This window comes from Gymnoscopelus microlampas (genome assembly GCF_963454915.1).
Source record: "Gymnoscopelus microlampas genome assembly, chromosome: 10".
Taxonomy (NCBI): domain Eukaryota; kingdom Metazoa; phylum Chordata; class Actinopteri; order Myctophiformes; family Myctophidae; genus Gymnoscopelus; species Gymnoscopelus microlampas.
The window spans coordinates 49,621,973-49,641,379 of NC_139947.1; the positions used below are offsets into that span (position 1 = coordinate 49,621,973).

General features: G+C 42.1%; 1 protein-coding gene across 1 annotated transcript in view; it reads left to right on the plus strand.

Annotated features, from left to right (window-relative positions):
* Positions 1-19,407, plus strand: part of LOC311053851 (DDB1- and CUL4-associated factor 1-like) — a 45,148-nt gene that overhangs the window by 1,981 nt on the left and 23,760 nt on the right. The window contains 11 exon segments of the mRNA XM_084069585.1: positions 2,375-2,495; positions 3,671-3,747; positions 3,855-3,928; positions 4,554-4,667; positions 7,020-7,157; positions 7,814-8,151; positions 9,300-9,636; positions 12,867-12,968; positions 14,262-14,420; positions 15,903-16,082; positions 17,243-17,452. Coding sequence (XP_083925711.1) covers positions 2,383-2,495; positions 3,671-3,747; positions 3,855-3,928; positions 4,554-4,667; positions 7,020-7,157; positions 7,814-8,151; positions 9,300-9,636; positions 12,867-12,968; positions 14,262-14,420; positions 15,903-16,082; positions 17,243-17,452 — 1,842 coding nt within the window. The 5' untranslated portion in view covers positions 2,375-2,382.

Here is a 19,407-nt window from a genome sequence, read left to right on the forward strand (position 1 = left end):
TATTTGACCCCCGCCCCTTCCCCTCCCCCCTCCATCTCAAATATTTTGTGCCAGGGATTTTTTCAAAAATTGCAGATCTACAACCTATGAGCTATTTTTTAATAGCCAAAGACGTAGAAAAGGCAAGGTTAGGCAACTCCTGGAGTTGTGCAGCTGCATGCAGTGCAGGCTGTTTGTATAAAGCAGTGGTTTTCATTTAAACCAGTGGTTTTCAACCTTTTTCATGCCAAGGACCCCTAAATTGATATATATTTGGCCGCGGACCCCCATTTGAAAATGTTTTGTTGTGCCAGGGACCCCCAGATGCAAAGATATCAGTTAATTTTCGCCTGAAAAAAATATAAATATTTAAAGATATGCACACTTTTTCAAGGTTTTTCAAAAATAGCAGATCTACAAGCTCATAGCGCGGCACTCATGAGCTTGTATATCTGCTATTTTTGAATAGCCAAAGCTAAGTGGTTAAAAATGATTGTGACGCTATGTTAACTCATTTTGCAGGGGACCCCCCTGGTACCCTGGTTGTCGTTGGATAAGATTTTGACAACTTTAATAATAATTTCACTCTTGAGAGTGTAAAATGAAAGCAAGTTCATTTTACACTCAAGACAATCTATAAGGGTCCATTTGGTTAACAACGCTCCATCATTTACAGTAGCTGGAGACCACCTTGAACCCCCTCAAGGACCACTGGTGGTCCCCAGACCACTATTTTTTCAAAGCTTTGCTTCTATTGACTTACAATAAGTGCATTCAACATAGGTAGGCAAGAAAACTAGAAGTGCATTCTCTTCTAAAACAAGCTACTAAGAGTACAGTATACCCAGCGCTAAGGGCAATATATCAGCTTTCTTAAACAGATGAGACAAAATAGGAAAATCAAATGAGCAAGAGCTAAAACAAATACGTGTATCGAGTAAACAAGATCCAATAAAACAAGAGTTCAGCTAGTTCAGCAGTACAGCTAGTTAACAACAAGTAGGCAAGGCAAAGAGGAAGGGTAGTGTTTCCTGAAGAGGTGGGTTTTCAGCCTGCGGTGAAAGATGGGCAGTGACAGTGACTGCTGTCATGATGACATCAGTGGGGAGTTCATAACACCAGTGCACTAGGAGGAGCAAAAGATGCATATCTTTTTGTTCGACATTGGGGCCTGTCTGTAGCGTTGCCCTGAGGGGTGTTGTTACTGTTTAGTGTCACCAATGATGGACAAAGCTTCCTCACTGTATGTTCATCAACAATTCAAACAACAACATGCACACACCATGTTACGGCAGTGGCTCTCAAAGTGGCGTCCGGGGACCTCTTAGGGGCCCTTGGGGACCTCTTAGGGGCCCTAGGGGGGGGGGGGGCGTTCCAGGGGGGACAGTTTAACCACTGTAACCCATTAAGACCGGGAACGCATCTGTGTCATTTTAGGTTTCCTTGGCTATTCAAAAATAGCAGATCTACAAGCTGATAGCGCGGCACCGAGTGCCGCGCTATGAGCTTGTAGATCTGCTATTTTTGAAAAATCGTGAAACGTTGTGCAAATCTTTGAATATATATTTAACTATATTTGATACTTCAGCTATTACAAATGTGAATCATTTTGGAAAAAAAAATGGAGGAATTTGGAATTATTTAACAACGCAAATCTTCTCTTATATCCCTCCTGGCACAAAATCCTTTCAAAAGGGGGGTTTTTGTTTGACAGGGAGGGGGTCCTCTGGAGAGCTTTCCTGAGGGGTGTTTTGTTTGATTACTGTTTAGTGTCATCAGTGATGGACAAAGCTCTCCTACCGGATTGAGCTTGTATTGTAGATCGGCTATTGTTAAGTGGTCACATAGGTTGGACCGTATGGATTTTCAGAGCATGTTTATTTTAACAATCAATCATGTTCCATTTTGTGGTCAATGGAACTAACGTAGTATACCTTTATTAACCCATTAAGACCTGGAACTGTGTCATTTTTAGATTTGAGCTAAAAACGCATTATTTTACACTTTGGGCTATTCAAAAATAGCAGATCTACATTACGAGCTTGTAGATCTGCTATTTTTGAAAAATCGTGAAAACGTGTGCAAATCTTTGAATATATATATTTTTAAAGCGAACATTTTTAACTCAAATCTTTGCTTCTGGGGGTCCCTGGGACAAAATATTTTGATGGGGGTCCGCGGCCAAATACATATAATTTTGAGGGTCCTCTCCTTAAAATGAAAAAGATTGAGCACCACTGATATAGAAACATACGTTTTTTTCAGAATACTGTTGGGATTTAGGAGACATGTAGAATCGGCTTCAGGTCTCAATGGGTTAAGTGCTTATTTATTGGTGTCGCTTTTTAATGCTAATAATTTGGGGTGCGTGTTGTTATTCCATGTGTCTCGTCAGGTAACGCCATGGCGTCGGCATCTGCCAGCGTGGATTCCAAGGCAGAGCTGACCGCTCTTTTGGAGCAGTGGGAGAAGGAACAGCAGGGCAGCACCACGGAACTGCTCAACATCCTCACCAAGTAAGATGGATTATTATATAAAGGTTTTCTGTTCATACAGTATGTATAGGACAGTGCAGCAGTGGGCAACTTTGATGATGGAGAGGGACACTATATTGCCACACTCACTCCAGAGGGCCACATTGCATATACTGTCTCTCCGTATTTTTTGCCATTCTATTGTCACACAAACGTAGCAAAAATAGCAGATCTACAAGCTTGTAGATCTGCTATTTTTGCTACTTTTTAAATTGGAATCCAGATTTCTATTTTTAATTTGAATCCTGGAAAGTTACATTTTTATTTAATTTCAAATGCATTTAGTTATACTTATGTTAACTTTATGAACTGGGTCATGTTTGCATGTTTGGAATTGTAACAGCTGAAATCAATAATATATCAGTATTCCGATATTAACCTGCCGGCCACATTAAGTGAAGGTGGGGGGCGCATGTGGCCCCCGGGCCACCAGTTGCCCATGTATGGGATAGTGGTTCTCAAAGTGGGATCCAGGGTGGAACCCTCAGGGTTCCTTGAGTTCCAAATAGACTCTTACAGCTCTGTAACTCTGAGAGAGTGCAAATGGAACCAAATGCACACTCTCAGGGTTATGGGGATCCTTGAAATAAAAATAATTAAATAGTTTATCACTATTTTTTAGCTTATCAAATGATATTATACTTTGACTCACTTCTCAGAAGTATAGATCAGGGGTCTTCAACGTTTTGCAGCCCAAGGACCCCTTAGCTGAGAGCGAGATAAAGCAGGGACCCCCCACTACTTATTGTATAAAACTGTGTTGCAGATTTTTCATAGATTTCATAGATGATTGTATTCGCGCTAATGTGTATTTTTTAGACAGTTAACGTTTTAAACCCTCAATATTTGAGTCAACTTGACCATTGGCTCTGTACTTGGTCTGCTCTTTTTCCCCTCTACACAGACTCTCTGAAAATAGCAGATCTACAAGCTCACAACGCCTCGCAGCGCGAGGCGTTGTGAGCTTGTAGATCTGCTATTTTCGGCTAATGTTCCCCACCACACAGATTTGGCGGACCCCCTGTAGTAACTCTGAGGACCCCCTCGGGGTCCCGGACCCCCTGTTGAAGACCCCTGGTATAGATCGTATAATATCGTTTCAATGTTTATGTTTAATATTCATATATTTAATAACTAATATTTTCCGTAATGTCCAGAATCTCTGAGCTGGTTGAGAGGGAGACAGAGGAATACCACAAAGCAGATCCTGATCCCTTTGATGACCGACATCCTGGTACAAGAATTACCATCATATTCACAATGAAGATATTCACTTAATGACTGCATTACTTTGGATAGAACACATATCCTACAGTATATGACTTGTGTTTTTTTCATCAGGGAGAGCGGATCCAGAATGTGTTTTGGGACACCTGCTCAAGATTCTGTTCAAGAACGACGACTTCATGAACGCGGTAAGAAAGGCAGGAAGATAGGAATGTAAATCTCATTAACCCATTAACACATTGACTGCCTGAATTATTTTCACTGCCTATTGTTATTCATGCCAGAGATTTTTCAATGAAAAAAAAAAAAAGTACTCAGGAGCCGAGATACAAAATGTTAAAATTTTAAGTTAACAAGGAAGTGGATGAGAGTAAAGATCTTCGAAAAATCATATTTCCTTGGTCTTTGGGTCAAAAAAAAAAAAAAAGAAGTTATTTATTTACTAAAAACGAGTTAATTCGATCTTGGCAAGCAAGTGATGAAAAGCTAAAAACGAGTTAAGTCGTTCTAGCCAGTCAATGTGTTAAGACCGGGAACGCATCTGTGTGTCATTTTTAGATTTCTTTGGCTATTCAAAAATAGCAGATCTACAAGCTCGTAGCGCGAGTGCCGCGCTATGAGCTTGTATATGTGCTCTTTTTGAAAAATCGTGAAAATGTGTGCAAATCTTTGAATATATATATATATTTTTTTTTAAGCGAACATTTGTAACTCAATTCTTTGCTTTTGGGGATTCTACAAATGTCTTCTAAATGCCAAAGGTTAAAAGATGAGTGTTATTGTTGGACACATGGTTGTGCCGTTGTGTTTCAGCTGGTCAACAGCTACGTGATGACCAGCAGAGAGCTGTCCCTCAACACGGCCGCCTGTCGCCTGCTGCAGAACATCATGCCTGGCCTGGAGACCGCTGTGGTGTTCCAGGAGAAGGTAGGAGACCCCCTCCAGTCCTGACCGCTGGCTTATATGACGGTGGTTCTCTAGCCTCGTGTGCCCAGACTATATCACTGCGTGGATACGAGTCTGGTGCTTCTATGAGGACGTTTTTTTCCAAGGGAGGCGGGATCAAAACAATGGCTCTGGACGCAATTGGCTAGACCAGGGGTCTTCAACAGGGGGTCCGGGACCCCTAGGGGGTCCTCAGAGCTACTATAGGGGGTCCGCCAAATCTTTGTGTGATAGGATTTCGTTTTTTTACATTAACCACTTGAACCCTATAATTCCTTTTCTGAGGGGAACATTAGCCGAAAATAGCAGATCTACAAGCTCTCAACGCCTCGCGCTGCGAGGCGTTGAGAGCTTGTAAATCGGCTATTTTTGGCAAAGAGGCTATAGGTGTAGAGGGAAAAAATAGCAGACTAAGTAAAAAAAAAAAACTTTAATCTGAAACATAATTTTATACAATATAGAGTAGGGGGTCCCTGCTTAATCTCTCTCTCAGCTAGGGGGTCCTTGGCCTGAAAACGTTGAAGACCCCTGGGCTAGACCTATAACCAACTACCAATTACAGTCTCCCATATTAGAATACTGGGCCCTGATTGGTCACCCCAGACTTCCGGAGTACGGAAATGGATTCACAACGGAGGCCAGGGTGCCGGACCAAAATCGCAGAGGGGAATTTTGTTTTTACACTGGCAGATCCGTCCGGTCCCAAGCTAGTGGTTCTCACAGTGGGGTGCGGGCAGGGGGTCCCCAGCAAAATGAGGTTTAAACACTTCAGACCCATTTGAATTGTGTGAGCTTGGAGTTGCACTATTTTCGGAAAAATTGTTGACACATTTTCCTATCATCTTCGCTGCTCAGTCTGGCCCAGGGTCCTATTTGACTCGTATTTCCATTACGTAGGCAAGTCAGGAAGTGACTCGAGTTTTACATTGGACAACACTGGTATAGAGTAGAGCCCTTGGGGGACCTCGATCAACCATGTAGACATTAATAGGGTTTCAAGTGATTAAATAGGTAGGGGTGGCAGGGGCCAAGGTTCCATCCATACTAGCCTCATGTTGAAGTGTCTGTGGTTATAATTGTCCTTAACCCATTGAGACCTGGAACTGTGTCATTTTTAGACTTGAGCTAAAAAGCATTATTTTACACTTTGGGGTATTCAAAAATAGCAGATCTACAAGCTCATAGCGCGGCCGCGGCACCGAGTGCCACGCTACGAGCTTGTAGATCTGCTATTTTTGAAAAATCGTGAAAATGTGTGCAAATCTTTGAATATATATATATATTTTTTAAGCGAACATTTTTAACTCAAATCTTTGCTACTGGGGGGTCCCTGGAACAAAATATTTTGATGGGGGTCCGCGGTCAATTACACATAATTCTGGGTGTCCTTGACATGAAAAAGTTTGAGCACCACTGATATAGAAACATACGTTTTTCAGAAAACTGTTGAGATTTAGGAGACATGTAGAATCGGCTTCAGGTCTCAATGGGTAAAATAGGTAGGGGTGGCAGGGGCCAAGGTTCCATCCATACTAGCCTCATGTTGAAGTGTCTGTGGTTATAGAGCGTCGCAGTTCCCGCCCACTTCCAGTTGCCGGAAGTAAATACTCAATGCATTTTTCCCATTGACTTTTCCGAAAATATTTATATAAATTCATTTAAGCCTAAAATCAAGCTATCCAGGATCCTGGTGAATCATGACCATAAAACGTTTGATTCTGTGAAAAAAACTTTTTTGAAAACGGCAAAACAAAGGGTATTTATTAAACATAGTATATCATATCATTAACACTTCACCTGCCAGAGTTATTTCAAATTTTTAGCTGTTGTCTGCCAGAGATTTTTCATTGAAATTTAAAAAGTACTCAGGAGCCGAGATACATCATTTTTAGGTGTTTAAGTTAACAAGGAAGTGGATGGGAGTCTTTTCCTTCGAAAAATCATATCTCCTTGGTCTTTGGGTCAAATTGAAAAAAAAATAAAAATAAAATTTCCAATATTTTTTCAGTTTTTTCAATAGAACGCGTTTATGCGTGATTGGCGGCCAAGTGCGCTATTTAATAGATCGCATTTATGCGTGATTGGCAGTAATTGAGTTAAATATAAAATTTATCACAGAAATCACAGAAAAAAAGGTTTTATGGTCATGATTCACCAGAATCCTGGATGGCTTGATTCTAGGCTTAAATTCATTGATATAAATATTTTTGGAAAAGTCAATGGGAAAAATGCATTGAGTATTTACTTCCGGCACCCGGATTCTGCGCAACTGCGATGCTCTATAATTGTCCTTAATAGTGAACCCATTGTAAGCGTTGCTTTGTGTCCCGTCAGGAGGGCATCGTGGAGAGGCTGTTCAAGTGGGCTCAGGAGGCTGAACAGCCTCTCAGGATCTACGCCACGGGTCTGCTGGCCGGAGCCATGGAGAACCAGGACATCGCTGCCAACTACAGGGAGGAGAACTCCATCCTGGTCAGTAGAGATGGCGCTGTCCTCCCAACAACTAGGGGACAGTCGGTTCATTAGCGGTTCATTGAAAGTTAATTTAATCGATTATGACAAAAAAATATGTACATCGATAATCGAAAGAAAATAGCCGATATGCGTGATCACTTGTAGATTGGTAGATCGACAAATGTTGGTATTTTGGGCGCTTTACGACAAAAGTGTGTGTGTTCTCTCACCTGTCGGCCGGACCCCCTGGCGTGTGTGTGTGTGTGTGTGTGTGTGTGTGTGTGTGTGTGTGTGTGTGTGTGTGTGTGTGTGTGTGTGTGTTTTTACATTACACATTCAAAATGATAAAAAGTAATGAAAAATGTGTTGACATGAATATCAAATATATAAATATTGCATCAAGCACACAAAAGCCAGAGTAGAGCTCAAAATCCAGCCCAGAAGTGTTTTAACCCATTTTGGGCGGGAACCCCTATTTGTAACTGTACCTTTCAGGGCAGGAACCCCTTTTGGGGTTCTTGTTGCTATTTACAGTGTATAGCAACATACATTTGTTGTGATTTTTTAATAAATTATTGAAGTTTTTCAGAAAAAGGGTTTAGGATCGGCCTCGGGTCTAAATGGGTTAAAGTGAAAATACCCCCTTTTTAATGGTTCCTTTATGTTCCCGGCAGGTTCCTCTGATGCTGCAGCGTCTCCGCGAGCTCCAAGACAAAGAGGCGGAGAGCAGGGTGGAGTTCAAGAGGCCGAGCCCCCGGAAGGGCCTGTTGGGTCTGGGCGAGCCCCTGCTCCCCCTGGACGAGGAGGCCGTCGACGGGGGCTTCGACGACAGCCCGTTCACGTCGACGGGGACAAACGGCGCCATCGCCGCCGCCGGAACGGAGGACAAGGTGCCGGAAGAGGACGACCGCGACGGGAGTCCGTTCGAGAACGAGCGGTCGTCTTTCCGCCTGAGCTCTCCTCTCAAGAACGGCGGCGGAGGCCGGGTCAACTCGGCGGTCAAAACGTCCATGTAGGCCTTGTCACAATTATTACATAATCGCCTGATCGCAATTATTTGAGATAATCGCAATCATTTTTTGCATAATCATCATAATCAATTCCATGTTAACACATTACCCGCCTTGATATTAAACATTGTTTTTTATCCCCATGCCAGCTTAATTACCTTAAATAGACGATCGTTGAAACGCCGTGGAAGCCACGTTGTGTACAAGAAAAAAAAATCCCTGTGGGTTGGGGGAGGGATTCGTGTATCCACTGGGACGATAACATTCCAACCGCCATCTGCCATTTTGGGGCTATGGCCCGTTGAAAACGGATGGTTTTCATCACAAAAAAAAAAAAACTGAGTTAGGACTGTTTTTCTAAAAATCCTATAGTTGGGCCGGACGGATGTCTTGTTTTATGAAATTACGTCACATCCGCCTACTGCTTCTCTGAGTGACGTGGGATCATTCCAAAGCTGTGTTAGCCCCTTGTGGAATAATAATAATTTGATAATAGAACGCAGATCTGCGTTCTTGGTAGGGGTTTGCCGATACACTAATTTAACCAAACGATACGATACGATACGATTTCGATACGATACGCATTTTATTATTATGAAAATATATGGGGGAGAAAAAAAGCAAATGCAAACAAATAATTCTGTTTTTGCATTATTCAGACATGCAAACTTAGCCGTTTTGAATCCAAATAGTAATAGTGTGACACCTGACCCGAAAAAACAACAACATGTTGTCACCTTTTTCACCTCGGGGCTGTTTGCATGCCTGATAATTATTATTGTAGTAAAAAAACTTGTTTAACATCTTACTGAAAAACGTATCGCGATATATCGCGGGACGATATATCGGCACACCCCTAGTTCTTGGCGGGCAATGTGTTAAAAATGTTCATATATCTTTTTATGTCAAAAATAGCGGATCTACAAGCTCAAGCGACGCGTTTTGAGCTTATAGATCGGCTATTTCCACTATTAATGTTTATTTATAAGTAGGCTATAAAGTAATTAAATGTGTTATTTGTAACTTTTGTTTATGAAGGCTAAAAGACACATTTTTATTCATAATGTTCCATTAATGTTCAACAATTACATCGTTAAACGCAATTATTTGAGTGACAATTAATCGTCAAGTTTTCATAATGGTGACACAGCCCTACGTCCATGATGAAGCCCATGTCCGCCCCGGGCACGCTGCCCCCGACGCACCACCACGCGGACGCGCCCGACGGCGGGAAGGCGGAGGGCTGCGGCATCGGCAGCAGCTACCTGAAGAGGAAGGCGGAGCGGGAGACGGGCAAGAAGGCCAAGCAGAAGCTGAACTTCTCTCTGCCGGAGCCCGAGAGGAACTTCAGCGAGCTGTCCAACAGCAGCTGGTCGGAGATGAGCCCATGGGTGATCGGGAACAACTACCACCTGTACCCGCTGACCCCCGAGATCGAGCAGAGGCTCATCCTCCAGTACCTCACCCCTCTGGGGGAGTACCAGGAGGTAAGGTCCCCCCCCCGGCCGGCCGGCATTCATTTAACCCTTTTTTTAAGACCAGGAAAGCATCATCTCATGTCATTTTAGATTTCTCTGGGCTATTCAAAAAAATAGCAGATCTACAAGCTCTTAGCGCGGCACCGAGTGCCGCGCTATGAGCTTGTAGATCTGCTATTTTTTTGAAAAATCTTGATTTTTTTTTGGGGGGGAAAATCTGTGAATATATATTTTTAAAGCAAACATTTGTAACTTAAATCTTTGCTTCTGGGGGGTCCCTGGAACAACATATTTTGAGATGGGGGGTCCCGCGGCCAAATACATATTATTTTGGGGGTCCTTGACATGAAAAAGTTTGAAAACCACTAATTATAGCAACATAAGTTTTTTTCAAGAAACTGTCAAGACATTTGTAGAATCCCCAAAAGCAAAGATTTGAGTTACAAATGCTGCACACATTTTCACGATTTTTAAAAGAAATAGCAGATCTACAAGCTCATAGCCGGGCCACACTATGAGCTTGTATAGCCAAATAAATAAATAAATTACACAGATGCGTTCCCGGTCTTACGCAGAAAGTGTACAAACAGAGATAACGGTCCGTTTGGTTAACAATTTTGCAATTTAGGCCTTTTCCTGATCAGGGCACGCTTGAACATCTCGAAAGTGCTCGCGGCTATCGGCCGCCGTGTTAAAGGAGAATTACGGACTAGCCTTTTTCTTATACCTTTTGTATGATATTATTATATCCTAGGAAGAGTGGTACAGTAGAAAATGTTCATAACTCCATTCCGAGTCCACCGGAGCTTAAAACCAGAAGGTTCATGCTCTAGATCGCGTAATAATAATAATAATAATAATAATAATAATGAAAATAAATAAATAAATGATAAAAAATAATAATAAATGATTTCATATATTTTTATTATTATTAAATTGTTTTTATTGATTTTTTTCACCAACAATAAATACATACATACATACATCACAGGACGGAACATAAACCATACATTAACAATACCTTAAGTAAACAGACAGTAATGCAAAAATCTGAAATAAACTCAAAATAAATTTACAAATAAATAAAGATAAAAATAAAAACACGTCGTTCTCATACAAATTGTCACTTGCCATACAAGAGTTGTCAAATTATTAATTCACCCTCCTATAGTCCTATACCTAGATTTTATATATTTTTTAGTTGATATCTGATGGTCATATTGACAGAAACCTAGCCCCACAATGTTTTTGTCCCAAATGGGCCGCCGTAGTGTTTAAAAGCTGACTTGGAAGAAATCACGGGTGAAATCTCGTCTTGCGAGACTTCAGGAGGGACACATCTAACACAAACACTGTGGCTAGGTTTCTGTCAATATATTTTATTTTATTTTGTTCAAGGTTTTTATTTTATTTTGTATTTTTACATACAGGTCAGTAATAAAAGGCATACAAAAACAGTGAATGTATGTTACCCCTCCCACCCCCCCAAAGTTCCCGCTCCGAAAGAGCCACAACCCTGGTATCTTATTGTACCATTAAAGGTTTCTGTCAATACGACCGTCAGATATATAAAATGAGATCTAGCGCACGGACCGTCCGCTCAGGTTTTTAGCTGCGGTGGACTCGGGACTTCTTTTTACATTACTGTTTTTAATATTAACTAGACCATACCCGTTGGGGAATATGAGCACCCAAAGTGTGCAGTTTGGCTTATGCGCTGAGAACAGAGAGTTTATCAGGGATCGAAAGTGAGTTTGTACTGTGTAGTCCATTGGTTCTCAAAGTGGGGTACGGGGACCCCCAGGGGTACTTGAGGCAGTTCCAGGGGGTCCCCAGCTAAATGATGGATAGGAACCAAATGCACCCTTATGGTTCTGTAACTCTGAGAGTGTACAAATGGAACCAAATGGACCCTAACGGGTCCATTTGGTTCCATTTGCACACTCTCAGAGTTAAATTAACATTGATTTTAAAATATAAATTCGGGCCCCAGGTATAAATGCCATTAAATCTAGACCTCGTTGCTTGTAGGGTTCGTTTTGTTTGGCCTCGTTTTCATAGACCTTGCTGCTTGTTTCTCTCGCGAAACCTGGCAACGACGCATGCGATCAAGAGTCCCCCAAACGAAGACACCACCACCACCACCGTGAGGTTACTAGAATTATAGGAGGATGTTATATTGGACATGAAGTCATTGTGTTCTGCCAATTACATTGAGAGAATTGCGACCATTCTCAAACCTACCAGCAGGTGTCAGTCTAAGTCCATAAACATATCAAGATGGGCTCTACTTGTTTTCTGAGAGATGAATCAACAGACATTACAATGAAGTCACACTAAAATGACGGCTTGTCCATTTTCGAGTTTCTACATCTGGTGCCGTGAGACTGGTGAGAAAAAAAACTAATTTGCGGTCAGGGAGGGTGATATTTGTCACTGGGGTGGTCGCCTGTCAGCGGGGAGTGTTGGGTGGGAGGATTATGTATGACTCTACGTCATACATGGGCAACTGGCGGCCCGGGGGCCACATACGGCCCCCACCTTCACTTAATGCGGCCCGCAGGTTAATATCGGAATACTGATATATTATAATTGATTTCAGCTGTTGTGTTAAAATTCCAAACATACCTGCTTTAATTACTAATCAATATTAGTTAGCTTAATGACTAGTATAAAAATTCTATTGTCTTTTTTATGTCCAATGTATTTGTATTTAAGTTCATACATCTAACATAATAACTAAATGCATTTGAAATTAAATTAAAATGTTACTTTTCAGGATTCCAATTCAAAAATAGCAAAAAAAAACAATCAGGATTCCAATGAAAAAATGGCAAAAATAGAAGATCTACAAGCTCAAAACGCATCGCAGTGCGTTTGGAGCTTGTAGATTGGCTATTTTTGCTACTTTTCCGTGACATAAAATGGCAAGTACAGCATTCATTTACAAAAAAGGTTGAAACACAGAGATAAGAGGTGTCTGCCCGACAGTATATGCAATGTGGCCCACGGTGGGCCACATTGCATATTTACAGTGGCCCTCTCATCATCAAAGTTGCATCACCCCTCCTCTACGTCCTCACGGTGGGGGCTCCTCACCGGCAGCTGAGTCAGTAGAACACTCAGTGACGACTCACAGCAGTGTGTGTGGGGAGGAAATAATTGGCATAAGGACTAAATTGAGGAGAGATTAAAAAAAAGGGTTGAGAATCACTGATGTCTTGTGTCTTGTGGTGCAGCTGCTGGCGGTGTTCATGCAGATGGGAGCCCGGGAGCTGCTCATGCATTACATGGATCTGAAGCAGACCAACGACGTGCAGCTGACCTTTGAGGCCCTCAAGGTACGCCCACCGTCCTGACGCTTAGGGCTGATGCAACAGTTATCCTCCAACTAATGAATTTAACCCATTAAGACCTGAGGCGATTCTTAAAAAATGTTTTCTAAATCCTAACAGTTTTTTGAAAAAAATCTAAAAAAAAGATTTTTCAAAAATGGCAGATCTACAAGCTCATAGCGCGGCACTCGGTGCCGCGCTATGAGCTTGTAGATCTGCTATTTTTGAATAGCCAAAGAAATCTAAAGTGACACAGATGCGTTCCATGTCTCAATGGGTTAATCAATTATAAAGAATAATCGATTTGAATGAAATAATCGATTTGGGGAAGAAATGGTTTGTCTTTTGTTTTAGTTTTTCACCTATATTTTCAATATCGGTGAAAATGTACCAATTGTTGAAACATATATATAACACCGATCTACGACTCGTTTGAGCTTGTAAATTGGCTATTTTCACCATTATTGCATGGCACCGTAGTATGACAAAATTGTTAATCAGAATAATCAATTAATTTAAAAAATCTATTAGATTTCTTTCATATTGATTCATAGATACATGTACTGTAGTAAGCCTTGCGGAGCCACAGGGACTACAAGCTCATAGCTCTACAAGCTTGGCAGATCTACAAGCTCATATGAGCTTGTAGATCTGCTATTTTTGAATAGCCAAAGTACAAAATGATGGCTATAGCTAAAATCTAAAATGGCACCGATGCGTTCCCGTTCTTAATGGGGTAATTAAAAAATAGAATAGAATAATTAGCTAGTCAAGCCTCTGAATCACATTCCCCTGCCCCCAAACATGATATGTAAACCAGTGGTTCTCAAACTTTTTCATGTCAAGGACCCCTAAATTGACACTTATTAGCCCGCGGACCCCCATTTGAAAATATATGCCAGGGACTCCCCATAATAGACGATTTTTACGGCTCTAGCAATGATTCTCAACCATTTTAATTTCAAGGACCCCCAGTTTGACATGCATTAGGCTACGGACCCCCATTTAATGGCATTTATATCTCTGGGACCACACTTTATATTGTAAAATCAATGTTAATTTAACTCTGAGATTTGGTTCCATTTGGACACTCTCAGAGTTACAGACCCATAAAGGTCCATTTGGTTCCTATCCATCATTTAGCTGGGGACCCCCTGGAACCCCGTCAAGTACCCCTGGGGGTCCCTGGACCCCACTTTGAGAACCAATGATGTAAACGATAGCAGGATCAAACCTTTCCTCTGGTTTATCTCCATACCTCTCTCTATCTCTCTCCCCCCTGTCTCTGTGTTCTTGCAGTACCTGGCGTCTCTGCTGCTGCACAAGAAGTTTGCTGCAGAGTTTGTGGCTCACGGAGGCGTCCAGAAGCTGCTGGAGATCCCCAGGCCGTCCATGGCTGCCACCGGGGTGTCCCTGTGCCTCTACTACCTGGCCTACAACCAGGATGCCATGGAAAGGGTAACGCTGCAACTTTATGTTCATGTAGCACATTCTGTGTCACTGAAAATGTAGTTATTATAATAATTAGATCAGGGGTCTTCAACGTTTTCAGGCCAAGGACCCCCTAGCTGAGAGAGAGATGAAGCAGGGACCCCCTCTATATCGTATAAAATTGTGTTTCAGATTCAACATTTTTTGTTTAAGTGGTCTGCTCTTTTTACCCTCTACACCTATGCCTCTTTGCCAAAAATAGCAGATCTACAAGCTCACAACGCCTCGCAGCGCGAGGCGTTGTGAGCTTGTAGATCTGCTATTTTTGGCGAAAGTTCTCCTCAGAAAAGGGATGCTAGGGTTCAAGTGGTTAAGGTAAAATAAAAAATCCTATCACACAAAGATTTGGCGGACCCCCTGTAGTAACTCTGAGGACCCCCTAGGGGTCCCGGACCCCCTGTTGAAGACCCCTGAATTAGATGTTATCAATATTTCAGAGAACAGGGAAGGCAGATGGCCGATCTAAAACTGTTTTTTTTTATATCTAATAAAATACAGCAGTAACACACATAACTAAAAACAATAAGCAGAATGCCCTGGCTGGTAGTTTTCTCCCACAAACTACCACATGAATAAATTATGAACCTGTATTTAGATACCAGTGCACTTGCTCATAGACAATCATAGAAAGCTGTGATCGTTGTTCTAAACTACAGGGGGAGAATAATTGGCAGAAATTCGTCCGATATCGATGATTTATCGATAAACAAAGCAGTAGTGGCTCCTCTTTGCTGTCTCAAGTGGTGGGAAAAGTCCTTTTTTTTTACTTAAGTAAAAGTATCAATACTGCAATGTAGAAGTAAAAGTCCGGAATTCAACATTTACTTGAGTAAAAGTACAAAAGTGTTGGTATCAAAATGTACTTAAAGTACAAAAGTAAAATTAGTCATTGTGCAGAATGTGTCATTTCACAAGTTTTCAAATGTATGAAATGTTTGAAAATAGCCGATCTACAAGCTCGTAGATCTGCTATTTTCAAATGGCTGAAATGTATATAGGGCTGAAGTGGGTAATGTTTTGTAATAATAATAAAAAATCTACAAAGTAACTAGTAACTAAACATTTTTCTGAGATGTAGTGGAGTAGAAGTAAGAGTATCGAAAATCGGGAATGCTCCAGTAAAGTAAAAGCACCTCAAAATTGTACTTAACCCATTTAGACCTGGAACGCATCTGTGTCACTTTAGCTTTCTTTGGCTATTCAAAAATAGCAGATATACAAGCTCATAGCGCGGCACCGAGTGCCGCGCTATGAGCTTTGAGATCTGCTATTTTTGAAAAATCGTAAAAAATTTTTTTTTTACCGTATATTTTTTTCAAAAATCTGTTAGGATTTCGATTTTTTTAAAGAATCGTCTCAGGTCTTAATGGGTTAAGCACAGTACTTAAAGTAAATGTACTTAGTTACACCACTGTCCCCCCCCCCCCCCCCCCCCACACACACACACAGGTGTGCATGCTGCCCCCCTCCATCCTGTCAGACGTGGTGGGCTACACGCTGTGGCTGCTGGAGTGCTCCCACGCGTCGGGCTGCTGCCACGCCACCATGTTCTTCTCCATCTCCTTCTCCTTCCGTGCCGTGCTGGAGCTGTTCGACCGGCAGGACGGCCTCCGGCGCCTCGTCAACCTGGTGAGAGAGACTCTACTGCGTACGATCGCTCCGATCCTAGGGCTGTCGCCATCACACACAGTGGTGGAAATAAGTACTCGCATCTTTTACTTAAGTAAAAGTATCAATACTGCAGTGTAGAAATACTCTTGTTACAAGTAAAAGTCCGGTAATCAAAATGTACTTGAGTAAATTGCACAAAATTGTTAGCCTGGGATCCAGCCTGATTCGCTACGTTCGGCGGACTTTTTTCTCTCTCTCCGCTTCTCAGTCTGGAATGCCTCCTATCTCCAAGGGAGGCGGGACATGACAAACGTTTCGAATCGTGCCGTGGCTTCTGATTGGTCTGTGGTGCGGGGCGGGACAAAAAAAACAGTGTGATCGTTGTGATTCGTCATTCGTTTGAACAACATCCAATCAGCAACGACGTTGCCTAACGTAACATATGTAGTTCCAGTGTAGTTCTGCAAAACGAGTCAATGGGGTGCATTCCAGACTGAGAAGCGAAGAGAGAAAAAAAAGTCTGCCGAACGTAGCGAAGCAGGCTGGATCCCAGGCTACAAAATTGTCCCAATTGCACAAACTGTGCATGCGTCGAATCCGTAGACCCACTGTGTTACAATGTTGCCGTCTGCCACAAGCACACACAGAGAACGTGCTTAAACCAACGTACGTGTGTGTGTGTGGGGGGGGGGGGGGGTTTGCGACGGGACACTTGCGTGGGTCCGACTGTGTGTGTGCGTGTGTGTGCGTGTGCGTGCGTGTGCATGCAGGTTTGCGTTGTTCACTGCGACTGTTAGTCCAGAACTTGGCGACGAGCACGTGTCCTGGACCGCGGATATTTGGCTTATTAGCCAGGGATCCATTTCACATGCAAGACCGCAACAAACTTGGTCTCCCAAAGTTTAACTAACCATATAGGCTACTGTCTGTATAACCCCAAGTTTGCAAATACTTTTGCCTGCGCACTTCACTGGGTATGGACTAGTTTTCAATGTTATCGTCTCTTCTGGGGATCCCTGGCCCAAAATCCGTGACTAAATACATATCATTTTGAGAGTTCTTGGCACGAAAAGGTTTTGAGAACTACTGATTTTAGAAGACGTTTGTAGAATCGGCCTCAGGTCTTAATGGTTATGTCATACTGAGGTGTGTGACTGTGTGTTCCCACTGTTTTCCAGATCAGCACGTTGGAGATCCTGAACCCAGAGGACCAGGGAACGCTGCTGAGCGACGACGAGATCTTCTCCAGCAGGCAGACGGCCAAGCACACCTGCATGGCTCTGCGCCGGTACTTTGAAGCCCATCTGGCCATCAAGGTGGAGCAGGTCAAACAGTCACTGCAGCGCACGGAGGGAGGCGCGCCCATTCACTCCCAGCCTTACTACAAGGTAAGAGACACCCACAACCACACATGCTGTGTCGCAAATTTAGCATGTGCTCAGTACCGGTGAAGACTCTTTAAATCTTTTTGTGCACCTCTGTATACTGCCCACCTGTGGTGTCGCTACAAGCAAGGCAGCATCAGACAACTCACAGTGGCTTATAATGACAGTATGAGGCTGCTGCTGAGAGCTCCAAGAAGCTCCAGTGTAAGCCAGATGTTTGTTACTGTAGTGTTGGGGTACCCACCTGCTCTGCTGTGCTACGCAATCTTATGTCTAGATTTATGTGTAGGGCATCCGAGTCACTAAATTACATCATTGCTGTCATAGTTCTGTCAGGTTCTCCTCTAGACTGTGGAACCATTGGCGCACTTGTTTGTATACGTTCGAAACTGAACATGGTGGAAGTCTTTTTATTGTATTTCTTTTTCTTTTATTATGTTTTGTATGGTGTTTTTATTGTGATATGGATCCCCCTTGGGAAAGATTGAATTATCAATACTGCAATGTAGAAAAGGATCTGTTACAAGTAAAAGTCCGGAATTCAAAATGTACTTGAGTAAACGTTTTAAAGTATTGGCATAAAAATGTACTTAAAGTACCAAAAGTAAAAGTGCTCATTGTGCAGAATGTCCCATTTTCCCAAGTTTTCAAGTGTATAAAAATCTTTTGAAAATAGCAGATCTACAAGCTCACAATGCGTCGCATTGTGAGCTTGTAGATCTGCTATTTTCAAATGACCGAAATGTATATAGGGCTGAAGTGGTTAATGTATGTTTTGTAATAATACTCAAAATCTACAAAGTAACTAGTAACTAAAGTTTTCAAATAATTGTAGTGGAGTAAAAGTGCAATAATTGCCTCTGAGATGTAGTGGAGTAGAAGTAAAACTACTGGAAATTGGAAATAGTAAAGTACAGTACTTCAGTAAATGTAGTTAGTTGCTTTACACCACTGCTCCTAACCCTACTACAAGCTAAGAGACAACCATAGAATAATAGATCTGTAGATTTTCAGCGAATGTCTGCCTGTTTTGGCTGAATGTTCACCTATTATGACATGCCCAGAGGTTTAAATGGTTAAATAGATAGCAGTTTGTTTATGTAGGTTTTATTCGTCAGGCTCTTGACCTCGCTAGTGTCAGAGCTCTAAGGATGACAACGTGTCAGTTAGTCAGAGCAACATTTTGATTCCAAGATCACAACAAGATGGATGGTTTGCAGCCAGAACAGAACGGAACAGGCCAGGCTCGCTCACAGATATTTTGTTTAGCTCACTTAACCCATTTAGACCTGAAGCCGGTTCTACATGTCTCCTAAATACCAACAGTATTCTGAAAAACGTATGTTTCTATATCAGTGGTGCTCAATCTTTTTCATGTCAAGGACCCCCAAAATTATATGTATTTGGCCGCGGACCCCCATCAAAATATTTTGTTCCAGAGACCCCCAGAAACAAAGATTTGAGTTAAAAATGTTTGCTTTAAAAATATATATATTTCAAAGATTTGCACACATTTTCATGATTTTTCAAAAATATTCAAATATTCAAAAATAGCAGATCTACAAGCTCATAGCGCGGCACCGAGTGCCGCGCTACGAGCTTGTAGATCTGCTATTTTTGAATAGCCCAAAGTGTAAAATAATGCTTTTTAGCTCAAATCTAAACATGACAGTTCCAGGTCTTAATGGGTTAATTATTTCCGAGAGATGTACAAGGGGTCCACAGAGACTGTTTTGCAGTTGCAAATTCCTGCTACACGCCCCTGGCCACGATTTCCATTTGCACACAACACAAGTTATCACAAAATCTAATGGGTGGATTGCCATGATACTCTTATCTGAGTGCATTCACGCTCCCCGAAAGACGTACCAGGGGTTGACACTAAGGTCTCAGAGGCACTTGCCCGTCGGGGCAAGTACAGGTCATGTTCTACTTGCACAAAGGTCATGCCCACTTGC